Source organism: Meleagris gallopavo, chromosome 1 (assembly GCF_905368555.1).
Source record: "Meleagris gallopavo chromosome 1, MGAL_WU_HG_1.1, whole genome shotgun sequence".
In the NCBI taxonomy this organism is placed as follows: domain Eukaryota; kingdom Metazoa; phylum Chordata; class Aves; order Galliformes; family Phasianidae; genus Meleagris; species Meleagris gallopavo.
In genome coordinates, this window is record NC_139404.1 from 118,353,690 (window position 1) to 118,373,081 (window position 19,392).

General features: G+C 37.4%; 1 protein-coding gene across 10 annotated transcripts in view; it reads left to right on the forward strand.

Moving 5' to 3' along the window:
* The window catches only part of ADGRG2 (adhesion G protein-coupled receptor G2), a 55,975-nt gene that overhangs the window by 9,627 nt on the left and 26,956 nt on the right, over nt 1-19,392 (forward strand). For 5 of the 10 annotated variants that reach the window (XM_085211276.1, XM_085211207.1, XM_085211222.1 and 2 more), the window contains 6 exons: nt 1,464-1,582; nt 6,913-7,533; nt 16,746-16,772; nt 17,586-17,612; nt 19,119-19,163; nt 19,285-19,317. In XM_085211276.1, coding sequence (XP_085067402.1) covers nt 1,465-1,582; nt 6,913-7,533; nt 16,746-16,772; nt 17,586-17,612; nt 19,119-19,163; nt 19,285-19,317 — 871 coding nt within the window. In that variant the 5' untranslated portion in view covers nt 1,464. The remainder of the gene's footprint in view (nt 1-1,463; nt 1,583-6,912; nt 7,534-16,745; nt 16,773-17,585; nt 17,613-19,118; nt 19,164-19,284; nt 19,318-19,392) is intronic. The other 5 variants (XM_085211241.1, XM_085211250.1, XM_085211257.1 and 2 more) reach the window with 5 other exon arrangements.

The window sequence follows — 19,392 nt, forward strand, 5'->3', positions numbered from 1 at the left end:
CATCTACTGTGTAACTGTTGGAAATGATGGCTGGCAGTACTGTTCTAATTTTTAGAAAGCCTTTCCTTTGTTTTCTGTATTACACTGTTATATGTGTAAAATTTATTTGCATGCATGTTTAATCAATTTCCAAAGTGTTGATTACTTAGCAACTTCACTGATTTATGTGTACGCCAGTATATTCCCTTAGCGCTTACTTGGAGGGTTCACCCCATAGTAACCATTTTATTCTAATAAATATTTATATTAATGTGAGCGCTGACAAAAATTTATGTTAGCCCTCACTTTAGCAAGAATTTATAACCCTCAGGAGTGTACATTTTACAGTTCCTGTAAAGAAAAAAACCTACTGCAGCTTGATGCAGCATGTACAAAAATATGGTAAAGTTTGCAGGTAGCATGAGTCTAAACTTCTCTCAGTGCTAACCAGGTACAAATATACCAAATCTGTGATGGCCACGTTAAACTTCTACGGTTGTGCAGGATGCTCTGGCCTGCCATAAGGCAGACACTAAAAGATACATATAATAAATACGTAAAGTTTACTGCTTTGCATTTATTTCAAGTGGCAGTTACAGAATTGCTAACAAATATGTGTCTGTAAAATTCTTTATTAAAGAGATAATGCATGCAAAAAGCACATGAATGTTTTACTTAACAATTATTTCAGCATGCAAAATATCCAGAAGATATACTTCTTTATTTATTTTTTTTTTCCTCCCAAGGATCTCATTATAAAGGTGTATAATTCTTGGGGGTGTTAAATCTTACAGTAGGAAGCATGTTTGTTTTTCATCACCATGTTCTACTGCTCACCTGAGACAACCATCACTAGGAAGAGACGTGGAGAAATCAGTTTTCTATTATATTCTCTAGGAACTTTCTGTGCACAGTGGCTTGCTGCGTTTTATTTTTTGTTGAAATTTGCAATAACATTTTTGTCTTGAGGATAAGATGAGGATTGGGAATCAAAGTCTTGTTTATTCTTCAGAGGTTCTCAATGCTGCTATTAGATGTTAGCTAATAGAAGCTGTGGATAGGGAACCAAACAAGTGCTTCGCATTTACTTTCTGAGATTAACAAAGCTGTTTGAAAAATTCACCAGGCTGTCACTCGTGTGTTTTGTTTTGTTTTGTTTGCGAGGCCTTTCATGTTTGTTTGCCCTATAACTTCTAAAGCTTTACTTGTGGAAGGACTCGTGGTGATGATCTGACGTATTTGTGTCTTTGGAGAATTAGAACGTGAACATTTGCTTTTTTCCTCCCACAAACAGCTATTTATTTATTGGTGACTTGGCAGTACTCCACAGTGCGTTTGTGTACAGTACATGACCAGTAGTGTAACAGGGCTGAAAAATTCATGCATCTGGGCTGGAAGCATCATTTGTCACAGTTATCTGCACACTTGTTTTTCTTCTAGTTACACTTACTGGCTTATTTATGTATTTATTTATTTTGTCCTAGAATGGTTGCCTGGGGAAGACAGCACTGCTGTGTTGGCAGAATACAGCACATTTTATTGAGATTCAGGATTGCTTTCCCAGTCCTTCTACTTCATTTGTTCTTGGCTACAGCAGGCAAAGGTAAGACATGTTTTTCCCGATTTGTCTAGTATTGATATTCCAGTGATCAGCATTAGTCTTTATGAATAGCACTCTTGATTGTATTCACAACAAGCAACTTTCTGCCATCTTGAAATCAAAGGGAATAATTTTCATTACCAAGAACTAAAACATTTGATAATCATTTTGGATATGCAGGCTCTAAGTTCACAGTATTTATTTTCACAAAAAGTCATCAGTAGTTATTTCTTTTGGGCTGTGGATGAGGAGAAAATGTAAGTACATAATAACAAAACATTACTATCCTGTTATTTTTTTTTTAACTGGAGATGTAACTATTGTCAGAACCTCCCTTTAAATGTTTTATACTGCTCTTACATGAACACTTCGAGATCCTCTTAATTTTACATAGTACACCTATAAACACAAAACAACTGATTTTGGCTGTGGGTCTGAGTATGGCAAGGGAAAACTTAATAAGATCCAAAATACGTAAACAGAAATTATGTATTTGAGTTTGACAGTGTATGCTCTTTCTGTAGCAGTAAATGAAAAAGAATCAAGCAACTTCAAGTTCTTGTCATTTCTAGTAGAAACGCAGTTAACTAACACGGTGATGTTTGTAGATGAGGTAAAGTAGGATCAGTAAGTTCGTGTTCCATTCATTACTGTTCTTGAAGCTCACAGTGCAAGTCTTGTTATGATGGACCTCAAGAGATACAAATAACAGTGCTTGTCATTTGTAAAGCTTTTTGTACTGATAATAAATCATGCTAATGTTGTGCATGGAATAGTAAAAAAAAAAAAAAAAAAAAAAAGAGAGATTTTTTTTTGCCATTTACAAAATGATTATTTCTAGAAGCTCCTGCATGTGCTGTAACATGTTGTACTCTAGAAGGTGAGAGTTTTTGGCAGACCAAACACACTTAATAAATATGCCTTTTTAATGACATTGTATTAGCAAGGTGGTTTTATTTGTTGACAGAACAGACTAATTCTAATTTTCCAAATGTAGTTATTTTTGTAAAATGAACCTTTTATTGAGACAGAATTTGAGGCTGAGGTTACAAAACTGTTGCTAAAATGATCAAGTTTTAACCTTAGGTACTTTGAAAAGCAAAAAGAACAGCTGAAAATATGGACAAATGCCCTAGAAATCTTTTCCCAGGGACAATTCAGCTACATTTAGAGTTTTGAGAATGCAAGCGAAGAAGGATTTTTTTCTTTCACTATATACGACTTGCAAGTGTCAGTAATCCTTCAAGATGACATAAACTGATGCAAGAGTCAATTTCTGATTCCACAATATTTTGTTGGTAGTGTTTGTTGTTGTGTTTTTTTTTTTTTTTTTTTTTTTTTTTGTAGGCTGTTGGCATTGTCAGCATCATCTCTGCTCAGTTCTTTCCTTAGCTAAGATGCTTTCCAGGAAATATGAATGGATAAGAATTACCTGTGTTCTTTTCAACATGTAGGATGCTGCATAATGTGGCAGAGTTTATCCCCATCTATCTAAATATAACTGTGACTGAAAAGGAGAAAGCAGTTCTTAGCTTCAGAATTTCAGGATATTCAGAAGAATCAAGCAGGCTACATGTAGAAAGTTTATTTTAAACTTTTTATAAAGAACAGCTATTAGCTCTAGATAGAATCCATGAAGATTTAAACTCACAGAATCACAGAATATTTTGTACATACATTTCAGGATTTCTTCCACTGCTTGAGAGAACACACGCGAATATTTTTCGTTTTAGAGCTACATCTAGTTTCAGTACTTTCATCTAGTGATGTGAATATGTTAAAAAGGAACAACTTGCATTTCTGAAAGAGGTGAAGTGCTTGAATATAGCAAATGCCACTCAGAAGTTAGTCCCCAGTTTCTACTGGATGGAGTTTTCTTGACTCCAACTTGTGATTTTTGCTTAGTTTTCATACACTGCAGATGTTTGGAGCATTCTTTCTCCTATGCCAAGTTTTCTGTGCTGTGGTGATGAAAAATGTATTCAATGACCAGGTTTCCAAATGTAGTTTGTATTATCTGTATTCAAAGGAACTAGCTGTAAGCTCAGAATGACCCAGTCAGAGAACAGCCAGTTCCAGCTCCTCGGTTCTGTGAACAAGAGTGGGCTGCAACACAGAAGTACCATTTCTAGAGAAAGTAAATGATGATTAACTGAATTTCCAGGGCTTTGAAGTAATGTTAGCTTCTGCTTATATTGCATCCACCTACATATATAACAGGCCCAGCCAAGATAATGTTGATAATTAATTTCTAACTCTGTGGCTTTATAGTGTCAAGCATCTATAAAGAATGTACTATAATTTTGCAGCCCTATAATTAATTTGCTGTTGTGAATTAATGACAATAACAATCCCTGATTTAATGCCTGACATGAAATCAAGCCTCTGTCAGAATTTGTTCATTTCCAAAATTAAGTCTGCTGCAAGCTTTAATTAACATTTCTGCTCAGAAATGGACTTCTAACTTTTCAAATATAAAGGGATCCTTGATAATTAACAGTGACTTCATGTTTTGAGTCTTTGTCAGGAGACTTCCTTCACCAGCCACTATGGCCATTTCTGTAGGCTCAAGATTCCTTAAAGGAATTTTGGAGGGCATGTAAGTCATACAAACATATTGCTGGCATACAGACTATGAAGAATAGCATCTTCATCAGATCTTTCAAAACCTTCAGCATAATTCCTATTTAATAGTGAAAGACTTGAGCAATTATTTTTCTTTAGAGGAGCCTAGGTTACAAGTGTTAACATATGACTGCATCTACCTAGCCATTTTGTTTAGTAAGTCAGTTCTTAGCTGAGTATGCTAGATTTTGCCTATGCACTGTGACAAATGGCCAAACTGAATGAGTGAGTTCATGCTTTAGGGTGGAGCAGAGGGCAGTAGTTCTGTTGATTGATGTTAGGACTGTTCTACGTCTACAGTGTCAAACTGTGAAAATCCACTGGCTGCTAATTAGGAATTTCATCCAATTTGGCCTGAGTCTTCAGGTTTCTTTGCTTGGTAGCCTTGTATAGTACCTTTGTGATAGATGCTGAACTTCAGGAATAATTCAAGATTGGGAAAAATGCCTACAGGATTCTGCTAGTTAGTATTACAAGGGGAGTTTCAAAGCTATAGTAAGCAACAAGAACAGTTATCAGTGAATTTACATGAAATCTGATTAATAAATGTTGTGTTTTAAACATTTTCTGGTAGCCTGTACCAAACTTCCCCCTCTACTCCACTCTTCCGCCGCTACTCTGCTCTTGTGAGGCCCCATCTGGAGTACTGTGTCCAGATCTGGAGCCCACAGTACAAGAAAGACAGAGAACTGTTGGAGAGGGTCCAGAGGAGAGCCACAAAGATGATCAGGGGACTGGAGCACCTCCCCTACGAAGACAGGCTGAGGGAGCTGGGCTTGTTCAGCCTGGAGAAAAGAAGGCTGTGGGGTGACCTCATTGCAGCCTTTCAGTACCTAAAGGGAGCCTACAAACAGGAGGGGAGTCAACTCTTTGAAAGGGTAGATAACAGCAGGACAAGGGAAATGGTTTTAAGTTGAGGGAAGGGAGATTTAGGTTGGATGTCAGGGGGAAGTTCTTTACAGAGAGAGTGGTGAGGTGCTGGAACAGGCTGCCCAGAGAGATTGTGGATGCCCCGTCCCTGGACGTGTTCAAGGCCAGATTGGATGGGACCCTGGGCATCCTGGTCTAGTATTAAATGGGGAGGTTGGTGGCCCTGCCTGTGGTGGGGGGTTGGAGATTCATGGTCCTTGAGGTCCCTTCCAACCCTGGCCATTCTGTGATTCTGTGTACCACAGTTGTCACAGTAGGAAGTTCTTCCTGTGTTTTATTTGTTCCTATTGAAAAAGCAGACCGACATCTCTGTGGCCAAGAGACACAATATTTGAGCAAATCCCTGTGTCATCCTTAATGATCAAAGAGCTGGCTGTGATCCTGACAGCTAGCTAGGACAATGACTGTGATGTACCTTGAAAAGAAAAGCTGGAATCAAGTTACCTCAAAATTTCTCTTTTGGTAGGGGAACTAATGAAAAAACATAATTTGTATATTGACCAATCTTATTCTGCTATCCAGCCCTGATCAATCATGGTTAATCACTTACTTTTTCTATAGGGTGCATAAAAGCTTTGTGTATATTGACAAAGTAATGCCTTCCAAAATCTATTGTTCTAGCATTCCCTTACACTTTTTGAACATTTACTAGGCTGTTTCCTTTTTCTACAGCTCCATTACTTGTCTGATGAGAGTTATTTTTGTTTGGGTTTATTTTTGTTGAGGATAAGTGGATGCATCATAGAGCAGGCACTCTTGATAATGATCGTACAATTGGAATGTGCTTTTTTTTCACAAATTAAGATGCAGTCTCTGCTTTGGAGTGCCTACATCTACAGCCACAAGAGCCTGTACCTGTGGGACAGAGGAATAATTGAGACATCTGCAAGAGTTTAATAATTATGGTCAAGTTCTATTGTTTGAGGCATTCTATGACCTTGCTTGTTTTTGTGTTGACGCAGTCTAAAATCTCACTTTTACCAGTAAATTTGTTGTTTGCAGCTAAAATTATGTTTACATAATGTCACAGTTAAACTCCAAGCTGTCATTTCTGTGCCTAAGTAAATGTAAGATTCATAGATCAGATATCTCTGCAAGTATATGCCCTGGTAGAGAACACTGTATAGGGGCTGGATGGGTTTAAATGTAGTCAGGGACTCCAAACCATGTTTCCTGAAAGTTACCCAAACTCATTCTCTTCTGGAGTATGGCTGTTTTCTACCTTTCCTGATAAAGCTGAACCGATATACAGTGAAAGGTTTAAGAATATCAGAGATTTTGTTTGTTTGAAAAAAAAAAATAAATAAATGAAGTGAAGAAACCTAACATTGTTCAGAGATGTAGAATGTAAGTGTGGCAGTAAGGATTATAGTCTCTTCTAAATCTGTCTATATTTTATCCAGTATCGTAAGTGCAAAATACCTGTGCAGTCTTGGGAATAGGAACCAGGACCTGATTCTCTTTTTTTCTCCCACTTGTAGGTTGAGTGTTATGTTGGGGAGCCATGTGTTCATACTTTATGTTGCGCGTGAATTTTGTGTCAAAGCCTTCTTGAATAGCTAGGATTGATTACCTGCCTCCAAATATGCTGGTCCTCCCTCCCTCCCACCCAAACAAACAAAATAGGAAGAATCAAAGTTTTTTGGTAATGTGTTGGTTTGAAAACTCCTGGGTAAATTCATAGGAGTAAATTCATATAATAATATATGAAAGTATAACATTGATGTAGATGATCGTTTTAAAGAAGTAATTTTGGAAATCACCTTTTCTTTATTTAGATCAGGAGGATTTCCTAGGACTATATAAAGCGGTCTTTAAGACTGAATGTGAAGATCCTTGGGTTATGTCACCAAGAATTTCTCTGCTTTCTTTGAAAGAATTCACTGTCTGTGTGCACCTCAAGCTAAATTTCTCCAATAGTCCCTGGACAGCGTATGTATACAATCAAGAGACAACTAACAGCAATCCCTCTGCAAATAAGCATGACCTTGGACTTAGCGGAGATCGTGGTAACTTGAGGGTCTGGTTGTTTGGAAATCAGATAAATACGACAGAGATGATGCTTCAAGAAAACATCTGGCACCAAATATGTACCCAGTGGAAAAGCGAAGATAAGGAAGTGAAGTTATTCATAAATGGAAAAAAAAGACTAAATGAAAAACTAAATAGAAAAATGTCTCTCCCTGGAAAAGGGCAGTTCTTACTTGGCTGCTCAAAACTGCCAGGTACAGCTACATCACCTAATCAGGGTATGACTGGGGAGCTGTACATGTTCAGAATGTGGGATAAAGCAAATATAAATCTTGCTAAGCACTGCAGAGACGGTAGTATTGTACGTTGGAGAAAGGAGGATTGGATGTTTAATAAGACAGTAGAAGAGGACAACTCTTTGCCATGTGGTAAGTATCGTTGCTTCCCTGTTTTTAGAGTAGCGTTGTTGCAAAAAGTTGATGTAACACGTCTAATGTTTTCTTGTGTATTTTAGAAAGTCTTTATCTATTGGTCATTTTTATCTGTTTGTGGAGATGGTGAGAATCTGCAGCTCTCGCTAGCTTTCATAGAGATTTAGAAGTTTACTGCTGTGCTTTTTATAGATTTCCAGCTTGCTCCAACTTTTGTATCTGTCTGCTGCTCGTGTAATGGGAGTGGGATGCATCCAACCAACGCCTTGGAGTATTAGGGCTTTTTTGTTAATGTCATCTTAATTAATTCACATACCTTAACTTATGTGAATAATTGCAGAGGAAAGCATTGGTGGTCCTCATTTTGCACATTTGTTGGGCTTGGGCTTGAATGCGTGTGAATTTTCACATCATTGCTAGCATACTATACCATTTTTAGCTTGTGTGGTCTACATCTGTAAAGACTATTGGAGTATCTAATTTACTCTTGTTTCTGTAGCAGTAATATCTTCCTTTATTAAAATGGCCAAATAGTTTCTAACACCTTTCTCAAAGTTCTTCTCTGACCTGAAAAGGAACCATAAAAAGCTTTAAAACAGAACAAAATAAAATTATACTGTCAGAGAAATTAAATTTTACTGTAGTTGAGATGGAGTTAAATCAAGAAAATCTTCTTTCTAACTTTTGCTGCCCTCTCTGCTGAGGTAAAAGAGAAATGAAATCTGGATAGGATCCATTTTGTCAACTGTAGTAAATGGCATTACACCCATAGCCCAGAGTTATTAAGGTGATTAGCTCACTTGATTTCTTAAACTAGAATGGAAGTGCTTACGTTAGATTGTGGTGACAGTCTTGGTCTTCATCATCTTTATCCTTTCAAACTCTACCTACCCATTTTGTGAAGACTGAAAAATATAATTTAACTATGTAGTTTTAAAATCACTCACTGGCTGTGTACGTTTCAAATGTAGTAAGGGCATTAAAACAGAATGAGAAGATTTTGTTGTTTTGTTTTTTTTTGTTTTTTTTTTTCTGAGAAAGAAATGACCAGCCTGTGGAAGGTGAATATTTAGTTGGTACCATTGTGACAAAAAAAAAAAAAAAAAAGCACTGACAGCACCAGGCTGCTTTAATTGCTGGTGGTAGTCTCACAGGTGGATTTTTTTTCTAGAAGTTCCTCTGTCCTCTGCTGTAAAAGTTACCCAGTTAGTAGGGTTCTCTGCTGTTCTCTGCTCTGTTAAAATAGCCGTGCTTATAGCAGTAAGTCTTTGGAAAGATCTGATTTTGTATCTGCATAGAATGTAACTGGCAAAGGGCCACACTGCCTGTGTACACACAAACGGTGAAAAGGAAGTGTTTCACTGAAGTTGTAATTGTGCCGGAGGACAAGTTTATAACAAGAAGTTTGTTATAACCTGGTTGCTATTTTGTGCTCCCATGAAGCAGCTGTTTGTAAAATGCTCAAAGTTTACCAAGATTTCTGTGATTTCTCAAGATCTTTGTGAAATGTATGCCATTATCTAATTGGCGTCTCATAGCCAATGACTCACTCCATTAGTAACTTTAGATTGACCTAGTGTCACATCATTAGCTTCTGTTTCTTCACCCACTCCTTCAGGCTTTCCTTTCCTTAACTATATTCATTTTCTTTTGATTTTAGTTTTATACTAATTTCTTAGATTACCAAAATTTTGTTTAGTTGCTTCTTAACCATGTTAGATCTAATAAGGACCAGAGTCCTGATTGTGTTAAGATTTACGTAATATGTGATTAACACTTAAAGACATGCTGAACTTAAGTAAATTACTTCACAGAAGTGAATGGGTATTACTTTTGCTGTAGGTAAGCATCATGTGCATCTGAACATTTGCAAGAAAGGACCTATCTGACTGCTTCCCAGCTTGTGATGTGATGCCAATGACATTTCTTAGAGTCAGGGAGCATAGCAATGTATAAATTTCAGGTCTGAGTTAAAGATGCAGCTCTTGCTTCTTTCAGTAACAAGACTTTTGGGTCCCATCTGCTTGGTGTATCTTTTGCAAGCTGAAAAGATGTAAATATTTCACGTAGGCCAGACAGGTGAGACGGAGGTGTTCACTCTTCCATGTGTCAAATTCAAAGAGTAACTTGTCTTATTACTTGATTAATTATTCCTATTTAACTACAGATTTTAATGTGGACAGTTATTGTGAATGTTATTGTTTTTTACATAATCCAAGAAAATGTAAGTAATGTTCTCTGACTTCAGAGAATACAAAGACAAAAGCTCTTCTGTTGTCATTTTTTGCATGGGATATTTGCAAGTCACCTTTAGTGGTAACTTGACAACTGAAGAAATTTACTGTTTAAACATTAATCATTTCAGTTACATATTAAACAGTAGCATTCTTAATTAAAATATAAATATCCAAACTGTTACACTGTGCATTTATGCAAGGAGCACAAAGATGACGGAGATGACCTTTTACAAGTTTCAAGGAATAAGTAGAATACATGATTTACAGAATAATTAGAAATAGCGTCACTGGAACTAAAGCTCTGTCACCTCATTTGTGACATTGATGCCCTAACTTTTAGCAGAAATCTAGAGCCTATTACCTTAAGTTGTATTTTTTTGCATGAATGCAATCCAGTGTTAGATGGTGACATCTTAATTTTTCTAGACTGTCTTGTCTAGTCTTCAAGATTAAGGTGTTGTCCCTTCTTTCCCTTGAATCCTTACACTCCCTATATGGATGAACCTGCTACTGATGTTGCTGTAGGAGGTTTTCAGACTTAAGGGAAGAAAGTGATTTAATATTGATGGGAAGTTACCAGTGCCGTGTGTGCATACCTCAAGGTAGAGGGAAACTTCAGTGTGGGCTGTTCTAATTTGGAGATATGAATAAACGGAGGTGTGATTTAGACTCATGCAATCCCTTTTAAAGATTTCTTGAGTTGTGTACTCTTTTGATGGCGGAATCAGCTTTCCTAGAAGGAAAGTAGGAGTTCTAAGGCTTTACCTCTTCAGGCAGAAGATTGAAATGTAGCCACTTGTCCAGTCTACATCCTAGTCTGTCAAGTACCAAACTTTGGTCTGTATTATTATGTTCGCCAAGCAAGTTATGAAAGCTGAAGATCTAAAAAGATGTTACTTTCACCACTGTATATATTTTTAAAGAATTGTAAGGGTACAATGCTATAGAAACCTTTAGAAGCTCTTAAAGGAAGCTCTTAAATAAATAGATCTGAAGTAGGTGGGGCAAGATTTGGAATACATAACTCTGGAGTGCCTGTTTGATGAATCACATACCGTCTACTTTGTACATATTAACAGAACGCATGTTTGACCTCCCATTTCTTTGCTTTCATTGCCTCAGTCTTCTTTGGTATGAATAGAAGGAGCATTTTGGAAATCAGCCTACAAGGGAAGAGGTGTTTTGGTTCATCTCAGCCTCCGATGCACATCTTTGTACAAACAGAGCTTGACAAAATCTGTATTTGTGAGCAAATTTCCATAAAAACCTGTGTAACATCGAAGCTGAGTTAAAAACAGCGCACCTGATTTTTCTGTTAAGGTTATTGGAGTGAACTGGCCAAAGTGACAGAGCCTGATGTGAAGAAGCACATTCACTGTTTCTAGGTGTCTGTTTCTGTAAATAGAAGACTGTAGGATATTAGCACTTGATATTTTGCTGTTGAAGCTACTTGGATTTGTTCAGGAGCAGGTTCATGAGAAGTGTTTTCATGCAGCAGTTATCTTAGTAACACTGAATACAAATAGAGGGTCATTGCTACCCAGTACTGGTGACTAACAGCATACATGAGCACTGTTGCCTCTGATAACATTTAGAAAGGATTTGTAGGGAATTAGTAACAGCCTGGAATTGACATTTGAGTGTGAAATGTTTGAATTTTTAAGCTGGAAGATGATTCTATGTATCCATTTGAAACATTTGTTTTGTCTTTCCCATTTCTGAAATGGGATTTCTGCGAATCACTTCCTCTGCTTGAATCAATTGAATTTTTTAAATTAAATAGGTGGTCTTGGTTATCTAAAGTCATTCTGTGTTATTGGCCAAGTCCTGCCACCTGCAGTGACATTGTTACCTAGCCACCACGGTGCCCCTTGGGATTCTTTCATTTGCATTCTGCTCTTGATCTCTTTGGGAGATGTGACGTGGTTAAGGGTGCCTCTATATGAAAACATAAACTATTCTCATTTTTGGCACACTTTAAATTTAAAACAAGTGTAACTTGAGGCACTTTATTTCATATTAATTCAAAATTCTACCATCTGTGCTCCAGAACACATAAGTGTACGTTTTTCTGCCTATTATGTATAAAATTATAGAATAGTTTGGGTTGGAAGGGACCTTTAAGATCATCTAGTTCCAACCCCCCTGCTATAGGCAGGGACACCTCCCTTTAGACCAGGTTGCTTGAAGTCCCATCCAGCCTGGCCTTGAACGCTTCCAGGGAAGGGGTATTCACACGCCTCACTGGGCAACCTGTTCCAGTGTCTCACCACTCTCACAGTAAAAAATTTCTTCCTAATACCTAGTCTAAATCTACCTTCTTCCAGTTTAAAGCCATTTCTCCTCATCCTATTGTCCTGTGTAGTCTGTACTTCTACTGGTGACTAGGTTTAGTACTTCCTGCCTGTTCTGTGTCTGGATCTGACTGCAACAAACTGTCTCTTGCATTCTCTCATCAAGGTCCCCAAGAGACATAGGGCAGCAGATGTGACCCTTTGAGCTGTTCCATCCCTGCTCCTCTGTGCAGCAGGCAGGGCAGAATGGATTTCTGTGCGGAGGATCCAATTCTTGGCAGTTCAAACTTTTTTCTGCTTATCCCAAGAAAACACTCTAGTTGCTGTCTTGGGTGTGCTCAAAGGATGGTTTCTGCAAAAATTTAAAGGAGATCACGGAATATTAGGTAAAACAGTATTAGTCATCTATAACACTGTTCCCCTGAGATAGGGAGCAAGAAACAGCTGTCAGTAGCTTAGTTCTTACAAAATGTTGTTATCTGCAGCCAGGTTCTAGCTGCTTCTCACTCCTCCGCCCTGGAAAAAGTGATTTACTTCTGGTGGAGGGGCTAACTGAAGACAGGTGAATCAGAATGGGTGTTGCCTTTCCAAAATTTAGAGTGTACTGACCGTAAGTTAGGTTGGAGTTAGTGAGAAGGATATTTTCATTATTCCTACTGTAGGTGAATGATTGTACATTGTGCATCTTTTAAGGGCTTTCTCTTGTTTCTAATAATTAATGAACAAAAAGCCTGTCGTGCGTGACTGCGCCCTTGATGTGAGAACCAGATCCCAAATCTTGCCCTTCCCATCTTGACCACTGCGGTACAGAACTGCTTTCTCCTTTCCCTCCCTTTGGCTGAGTTGATTTTTGAACTCTTCTTTATTTGCTGGGAAAGCTTGAACGAGACATGTAGGGACTGTTCCATCCCTGTAGGTTGATAGTTACAATCTCTAGTGCTAAAGAATGCTGTAAGCACAAGGCTACTTTCTAGACAACGCAAAACATTAGTCTTTTTTCTGTCTAAACTTTCCATTAAGAGGTGAATTTCCTCTTCAGTTTTGAAAAGAAGCAACCCTGGTGTTAGAATTCAAGAAACAGAGGTGAGCTGTTACATGGCAATTATTGCTGGGGCTATAATCCAAGGGTAAATACTTATTTCCAAAAAGGACTAGGGGCTATTGGCTGTTGTGAACATGGCCTCAAAGTGCTTCTTTCCAGGAATTGTCTACAATGCCTGACTTACAGACTCAGCTCACAGGTCCTCATGCTTACAGGTTCAGTGCTGTTGGAGATAGGTTAGTTTGTGAACATCACCTTGAGTACTGTTATTAATGGATTTAGTCTCCTAGCAGACCGGAGATGCTGAAGTTATGCTGATTCCCATTATCAAAAAGGTCATTATGGGAAATAATGGTTGTTACAACACAAATAATATTGGTTCTCAGGTAAAATTTCTGTAGCTGTCTAATGGAGCAATGGTATGAGTTGATAACCTGGTTTCATACCACCGGAGCAGTTTCCTCTGCCTGTATGTGTATACTCCCTGTCTTTACTTAGCTATCTGTTTGTGTTAGAGCAGTGCAAAGTTATATGAAGACAGCAAGTGACTTGCTGCTTTTGTTTTTAGAGATTTGTGTTTATAACAGAATCTGGTGCTCAATAGAGATGCTTTTTCCTGTAAAAACACCTGATTTTTGTGCAAGGGACAAGACCTTCTATCTTTCTTGCAGCAGAAGCAAAGAATAATGCTGAATAATATTATTTTGTTTATGTTTTTAAATTTTTGTTATTTTTAACATTACTTATGTTTTAACTTTTTGCATCCTCAGCAAATGTTTCCTATTACAGAAAATGTAGAAAAGTATCCCCAGAGTATTGAATGTCTTGTTTGGGATAGACTATTCAGTGTGTTGGCTTGATGGATGATCTTAGACCAACAGTGTTGCAGATAAAAATGCACTAAGAAAGTAAAATCAAATTCCATGCACTTAAGGATTTTCTTGTTCTCGTCTTTAGAGATCAACCCAATGGAAATTAATGTTCTGTTTGGTTTTGTGATTTTTTTGGTGATTTTATTCTCCTTTTTACATGTCAACTTTAGGGATACTTTGGACTTCAGTTCTTCTCCAAATTGGCTATATGCACATTCTTTTCTAACTCTTAAAGACAACATAGGAACAGTGGTCAAATGTATGTGAAATTGAGTAATATATCACAGCTACTTTTCCTCCAACTTTCAGCATTTCAAAGGGATTCTGATGAAATACTTGGCTAGTGAACTTAGTGCTGCACCTTTTTCTAAGTCTTCCTTACAGATAATCTATAGCAACAATAGGCATGTGAATACGGTGCTGTAAGAGAAGTTGTGGTTAGATATGTGACCCAAGAGAAGTTCCTCAAACTATGCATGCCTCCATCACTTGATACATTTGCCAGCTCCAGGTTCATGGCTTGCGTTTAGCTTATTTGCTTCCCATACCACTGAATTTCTAACCACAAAGCTTTTGACGGTTTTAGAATTTGCTGTCTTCTTACTGATTATCCTACATTACTAAATGTGTAATTGGACAGCTTTTCTCATCCACCTCAAGATATTACTTGTACTCAAAATCTGCAAAGCAGATTGAAGGCACAGAGAGGATGGGAGAAGCAGTTTGTTTATAGTGACTATGTCTAAACTGACTCTTCAAGAGTATTTGAGAATGACCTTAAGATCAGATTCTCCAGGTAGATTTTTTTTTTAGCGGGCAGAAACTATGTGCCGGCCTTTGCTGTGAGATGATGCCTACTTCAAGAGGTGGGTTCCTTTTGAAAATTTGATTTTCTCCAGGGCTTTTTTGGTTGGAAGGAAGGGCTTTTGCGTGAAGTGCTAACCATTAATTAAGACAAGACTGGTGGCTTCAATTGTTATATCCACACCTCAGTCACTGAGCCCATCTGTACATTGCATCTCTTCCTATTCCAGTGCCTCACCACCCTCTGAGCAAATAACTCCTTCCTAACATCTAATAGAAATCTGTGCTCTTTTAGTTTAAAGCCATTGGCATTTGTCCAATCACTACGCTCCTTGATGAAGAGTCCCTCTCCATCTTTCAAGTAGGCTCCTTTAGGTACTGGTTGGCCATAGGCAGAGCTGTTCTCAATCCACTCATCATCCAGTCTGTGTTCATGTTTGTGATTGCCACAACCCAGATGCAGGACCTTGCACTTGACCTTGTTGAACTTCATGAGGTTTGCACAGGCTCACCTCTCAAGCATGTCATGGTCCTTTTGGATGGTATTGCTTCCTCCGATATATTGACAACACCAGCTTGGCATCATCTGTAAACTTGCTGAGAGTGCAGTCGTTCTTTCTGCCCATGTTGCTGATGAGGATGTAAAATAGTACCTGTGCCAGTACAGACTCATGAGAGTTGCCATTCGTCACTGTTCTCCACCTGGACAACGTGCTGTTGTCTACAACACCCTGATTGTGACCATCCAACTAGTTCCTCATTCACAAAGTGGTCCATCCATCAAATCTGTGTCTCTCCAATTTAGAGACTATGATGTTGTGTGGGACAGGTCTATCAGAGCCATGTCAGTTGTAGCAGTGTGGTCTGCCACATACTTCTTGTGTAGATGCTCTTTGGTAGTGTGGCTATAGGGAGTGTGAGCATCTACGTAATGTAGATGTACTTGCAAAGTATATTCTGTGCACTTTATGAATGAGTTTGGAATATAGCATTTCTGTCTTACCCACCTCTCCCACTCCCTGCTTTCTTTATTTCTTTGCTTCTTACTGTGTTAGTAAAAACTCGTTTCATGAATAATTCACCAGCATTTTATTTCCCACATTTTACAAAAAAATGGCTTTATCAAAGCACGGTTGTGCATAGCATTTTTGGTTGCTGCTATTTGCTCTACTTTGTTTTTACACTGGAAGAGGAAAGGCAGTGGGAAAACTCACAGACTAATCTGTGACTTCCATAAATACAGAAGTGATAAACCAAGGAAAAAAAAGAAAAGAAAAAAGAAATAGGTACAAAGGAGTTTTATGAGCCAGCTTGAATTTAAGTGAGAGATTTTGTTTAATGACGGGAAGTTAGCAGGTTCCCAAATGCGCAAAAAGTGCATCCCTAAGGAACTAGGAAGTAGATGAGTAGTGTCACAGAAGAACATGGTATTTTCACTTTCTTATCTTTCTCTGACATTTAGAAGTTTCCGTTTTAGAGATTCCTCTCAGGAGGGCTAAGCCTAATGAGAGCAGGTTGAACACATGATCTGTCCTGGGATGTTTTTCTCTGTGCTTTCTCTGTTCTGAGCAGGAAAATTTTGTCTTCCAAATAGAATGATAGGAGACAGCTGAGGGATTTTAATTCTCCTACAACTCGATGACCTGCTTAACTAAGTAAAAATATTCTTTAATGATTTAACTGTTTACTATTAGGACCAAACTGTAATTTGAAAGTCTGGCCGTGGAATCCTTAGGGAGAATGAATATGCTAAATGCCTTCTGCTTTGATTTGGCAGTGTTGGGTTTCTTAAATTACCTTTTATTCTGTTTTTTGTCGTTGGTTTGTTGGTTTGTTTTTTTGGTTTTTTTTTTTTTTTTTTTTTAAGGAGAGACATATTTCTTTTAGTTTAATTTTGCTTTCTGTTGCAAAAATCTCTAGTCTTAGCTCTGTTACCTAATTGTTTCTATTTTTCTGTCAGTTACAGAAGAAACCACCAGACCTGCAGGTGAGCATTGATTTATAAGAAGAAAACCAGAGGTGTTAGTTACGCTGACTGAAGGAATGTGAAATACCAGCCTATCTAGTGGGCCTGTTTCAGTTTCTGCAAAGTCGTGCACCAGATATCAAATTACTTAATTTTTTTTTGATCCAAATGTTCGCTCTGACAACATCAAACATTTAGCAGCTAGTTTGCTGTAGTTTGCTATATAAATAATGGTCTGACTCCTATCAAGATCAGAGGTTCAAAATTGGAACAAATTAATGATGATTTTTGTGATGCTACTTTTTTCAGAATTGAAAGGAGAATGATTGTGTATGGGATGAATTCTAAATAGCAATTCTCAGAGTTGGTATGTGATGTCTGAGAAGGGTTCTTAATAACCGATATGCAGCATTTTACATTTGATTCCCATTCCCAGAATTAGCAACACACTCAAGGTAGGCATGTGGCTTTTGAGCTAGCTGTATTTTTTTGTGCCTCCTGGACACCAACCTTTGTTTTCTTAATGTTACACGATGCAAACTGTCCAGTATTTATTGAAAAGAAATAATCTTTAGTTGAATTTTATTTAAACTTCAAATGTGTATGAGTTTGTTTTGTCAGAGATTTTTACATCTATTCTTTTTCCAACCTGGATTTGTTCTGACGAGCAGGTGTTGCCCTCTTCTGGTGAACACAATTAACTTTTGGGAATATAAGGAAAAGCTGCTGAGAATGGTTATGTATGTATCTGATTTCCTGTATCTGTTTGCTAATCTGTGTTCCTGGTGTTTTTTTTTCTCTTTTTTCTGTCTTAAACAAAAACTGTGCATTCAGAAGTATCATCTGCAACATCCACTTCTGGTAAGAAAATCAAGACTTTACTGATTACTACTACAGTGTCTATTATTTCCCATTAGATAAGTCTCTTTCTGCTTTTATCTGGGGTAATGCAGAAAAGTTGCAGTGCAAATGAAGTTAAACATGTAGTGTTTTCTTTTTTATTATTACTTTTTATCTTTATTTGCTTCATTCTTCTTTGTATTGAAATAGCAGCCCTTATTGGATTGCTCATGATTTTTGTCAGTGATGATTGGGGTTGGGGTAGATGCAAGTTGCTTGATGAAAAGCCTTTTGTCCAGTGAACAGTTGCAGAGATGGCAGAGGGGGGACAAGTGTAATGAGTAAAGCTCCCATATGTCTCTTCCCACTCTAGAAGATGTGTGTATGTCATTTAACTTTCAGGACCAGAGGTGATGGACATCATCATGATAACATTTTTAAAAGGAAAATATTGTGGAATATAACAAAGACTACATATAAATGGGAACAGTCCATTACATTTTTCCTTCAAGTCTGCTGACATATTGTGCTCTAGAGAAAAGGAACAATAGACACAAACACACACACTTTTTTTACTTTTACAGATACAATCATTTTCTAGGAATGATTCATCTTTAACAACTACAGCCAATTCTGTATTTGTAGTATCAATCTGAATAATGCAGATGAAGTCAATATTTAGTTTTCATTTTGATTCCTTATGTTTTGGCTGCTTTTTTCTTGCTGTTGTCTTCAGGACTGTCACTTAAGAACTAACTATAGTTAGCTTTTATTCTGGTATGGAATTAACAGAGCACATCTGAAAAGTCTTGAAATGGCTAATCCAGTGGAAATTTTTTTTATATACTTAAGATATTGATTCTAGCAATGGCAGTGATGCTTTTAGCAAAGAAGTTCGGAAAGCATAATTTTCAGCTGTTATGAATCAACTCTGTTTTTAAAAAGTCACTTAGTTGTCTTACTGGAGTGATCAAAGGGATCCTTGAACCACTTTACATTCCTGCACTGACATTTAAAATCTGCTTTCTAAGCACATCCGGAGCAATCATTAAATTTTCTTCTGTTCTCTTAATTTCCTTCTTTCTTCCTCCTTTCCCTTTTTCACTTCACTTAAAAATATTTATCACCTCACTCTAGTGTATTTATACATGGTTTCTGCAAAAATAGCTTCCTTGGAGACAGTTTTCCCAGTGTATCATCCCTGCTTCTGAGTGTTACAAGTTCATGCAGGAGCTCAGCCTTTGGACTGAGGAATTAGATACGTGAAACTGATCTGCCTCTTTCAAAACAATGAAGGCAATAAAAGGAAGTTATCTCAAGGAACTCTGTTACTAGCTTTTTGCATTCATATACTTACTGAGATGTTCAAATTAATGTCAGCTGTTTGTAACAGGCACAAAAGTTGTTCCTAAAAGGCAATTTAGATCTTTAAAATTCAGTTCCTGATGAAAGTGTTGTATGCTGCTTCTTTCTTCAAAATACACAGAAATAAAATACTACATTAATATCTTTTTTCTTTTCTTCCAGAATCCTCTATTGTTACTTTTATCACCTATCCTATTAATCCCTCAGGCAAGATTTTATTAATGTTTCTCTTATTTAGATTTAGTTAGATTTAGATTTTTTTTTTAGATTTTTAGTTGTTTAGATTTTTATTTTATCGTTTTTAATGCCACTGACTTTTCTTCTTCAGAGATGACTTCAGATGATACTGCAGAAAGCACAGGTGAGAATTAGCGTGAGGGCAGTCACATCTGAAGGGAAATGTGTTGCATTCATGAAAGTTTGCTTTTTAATATTT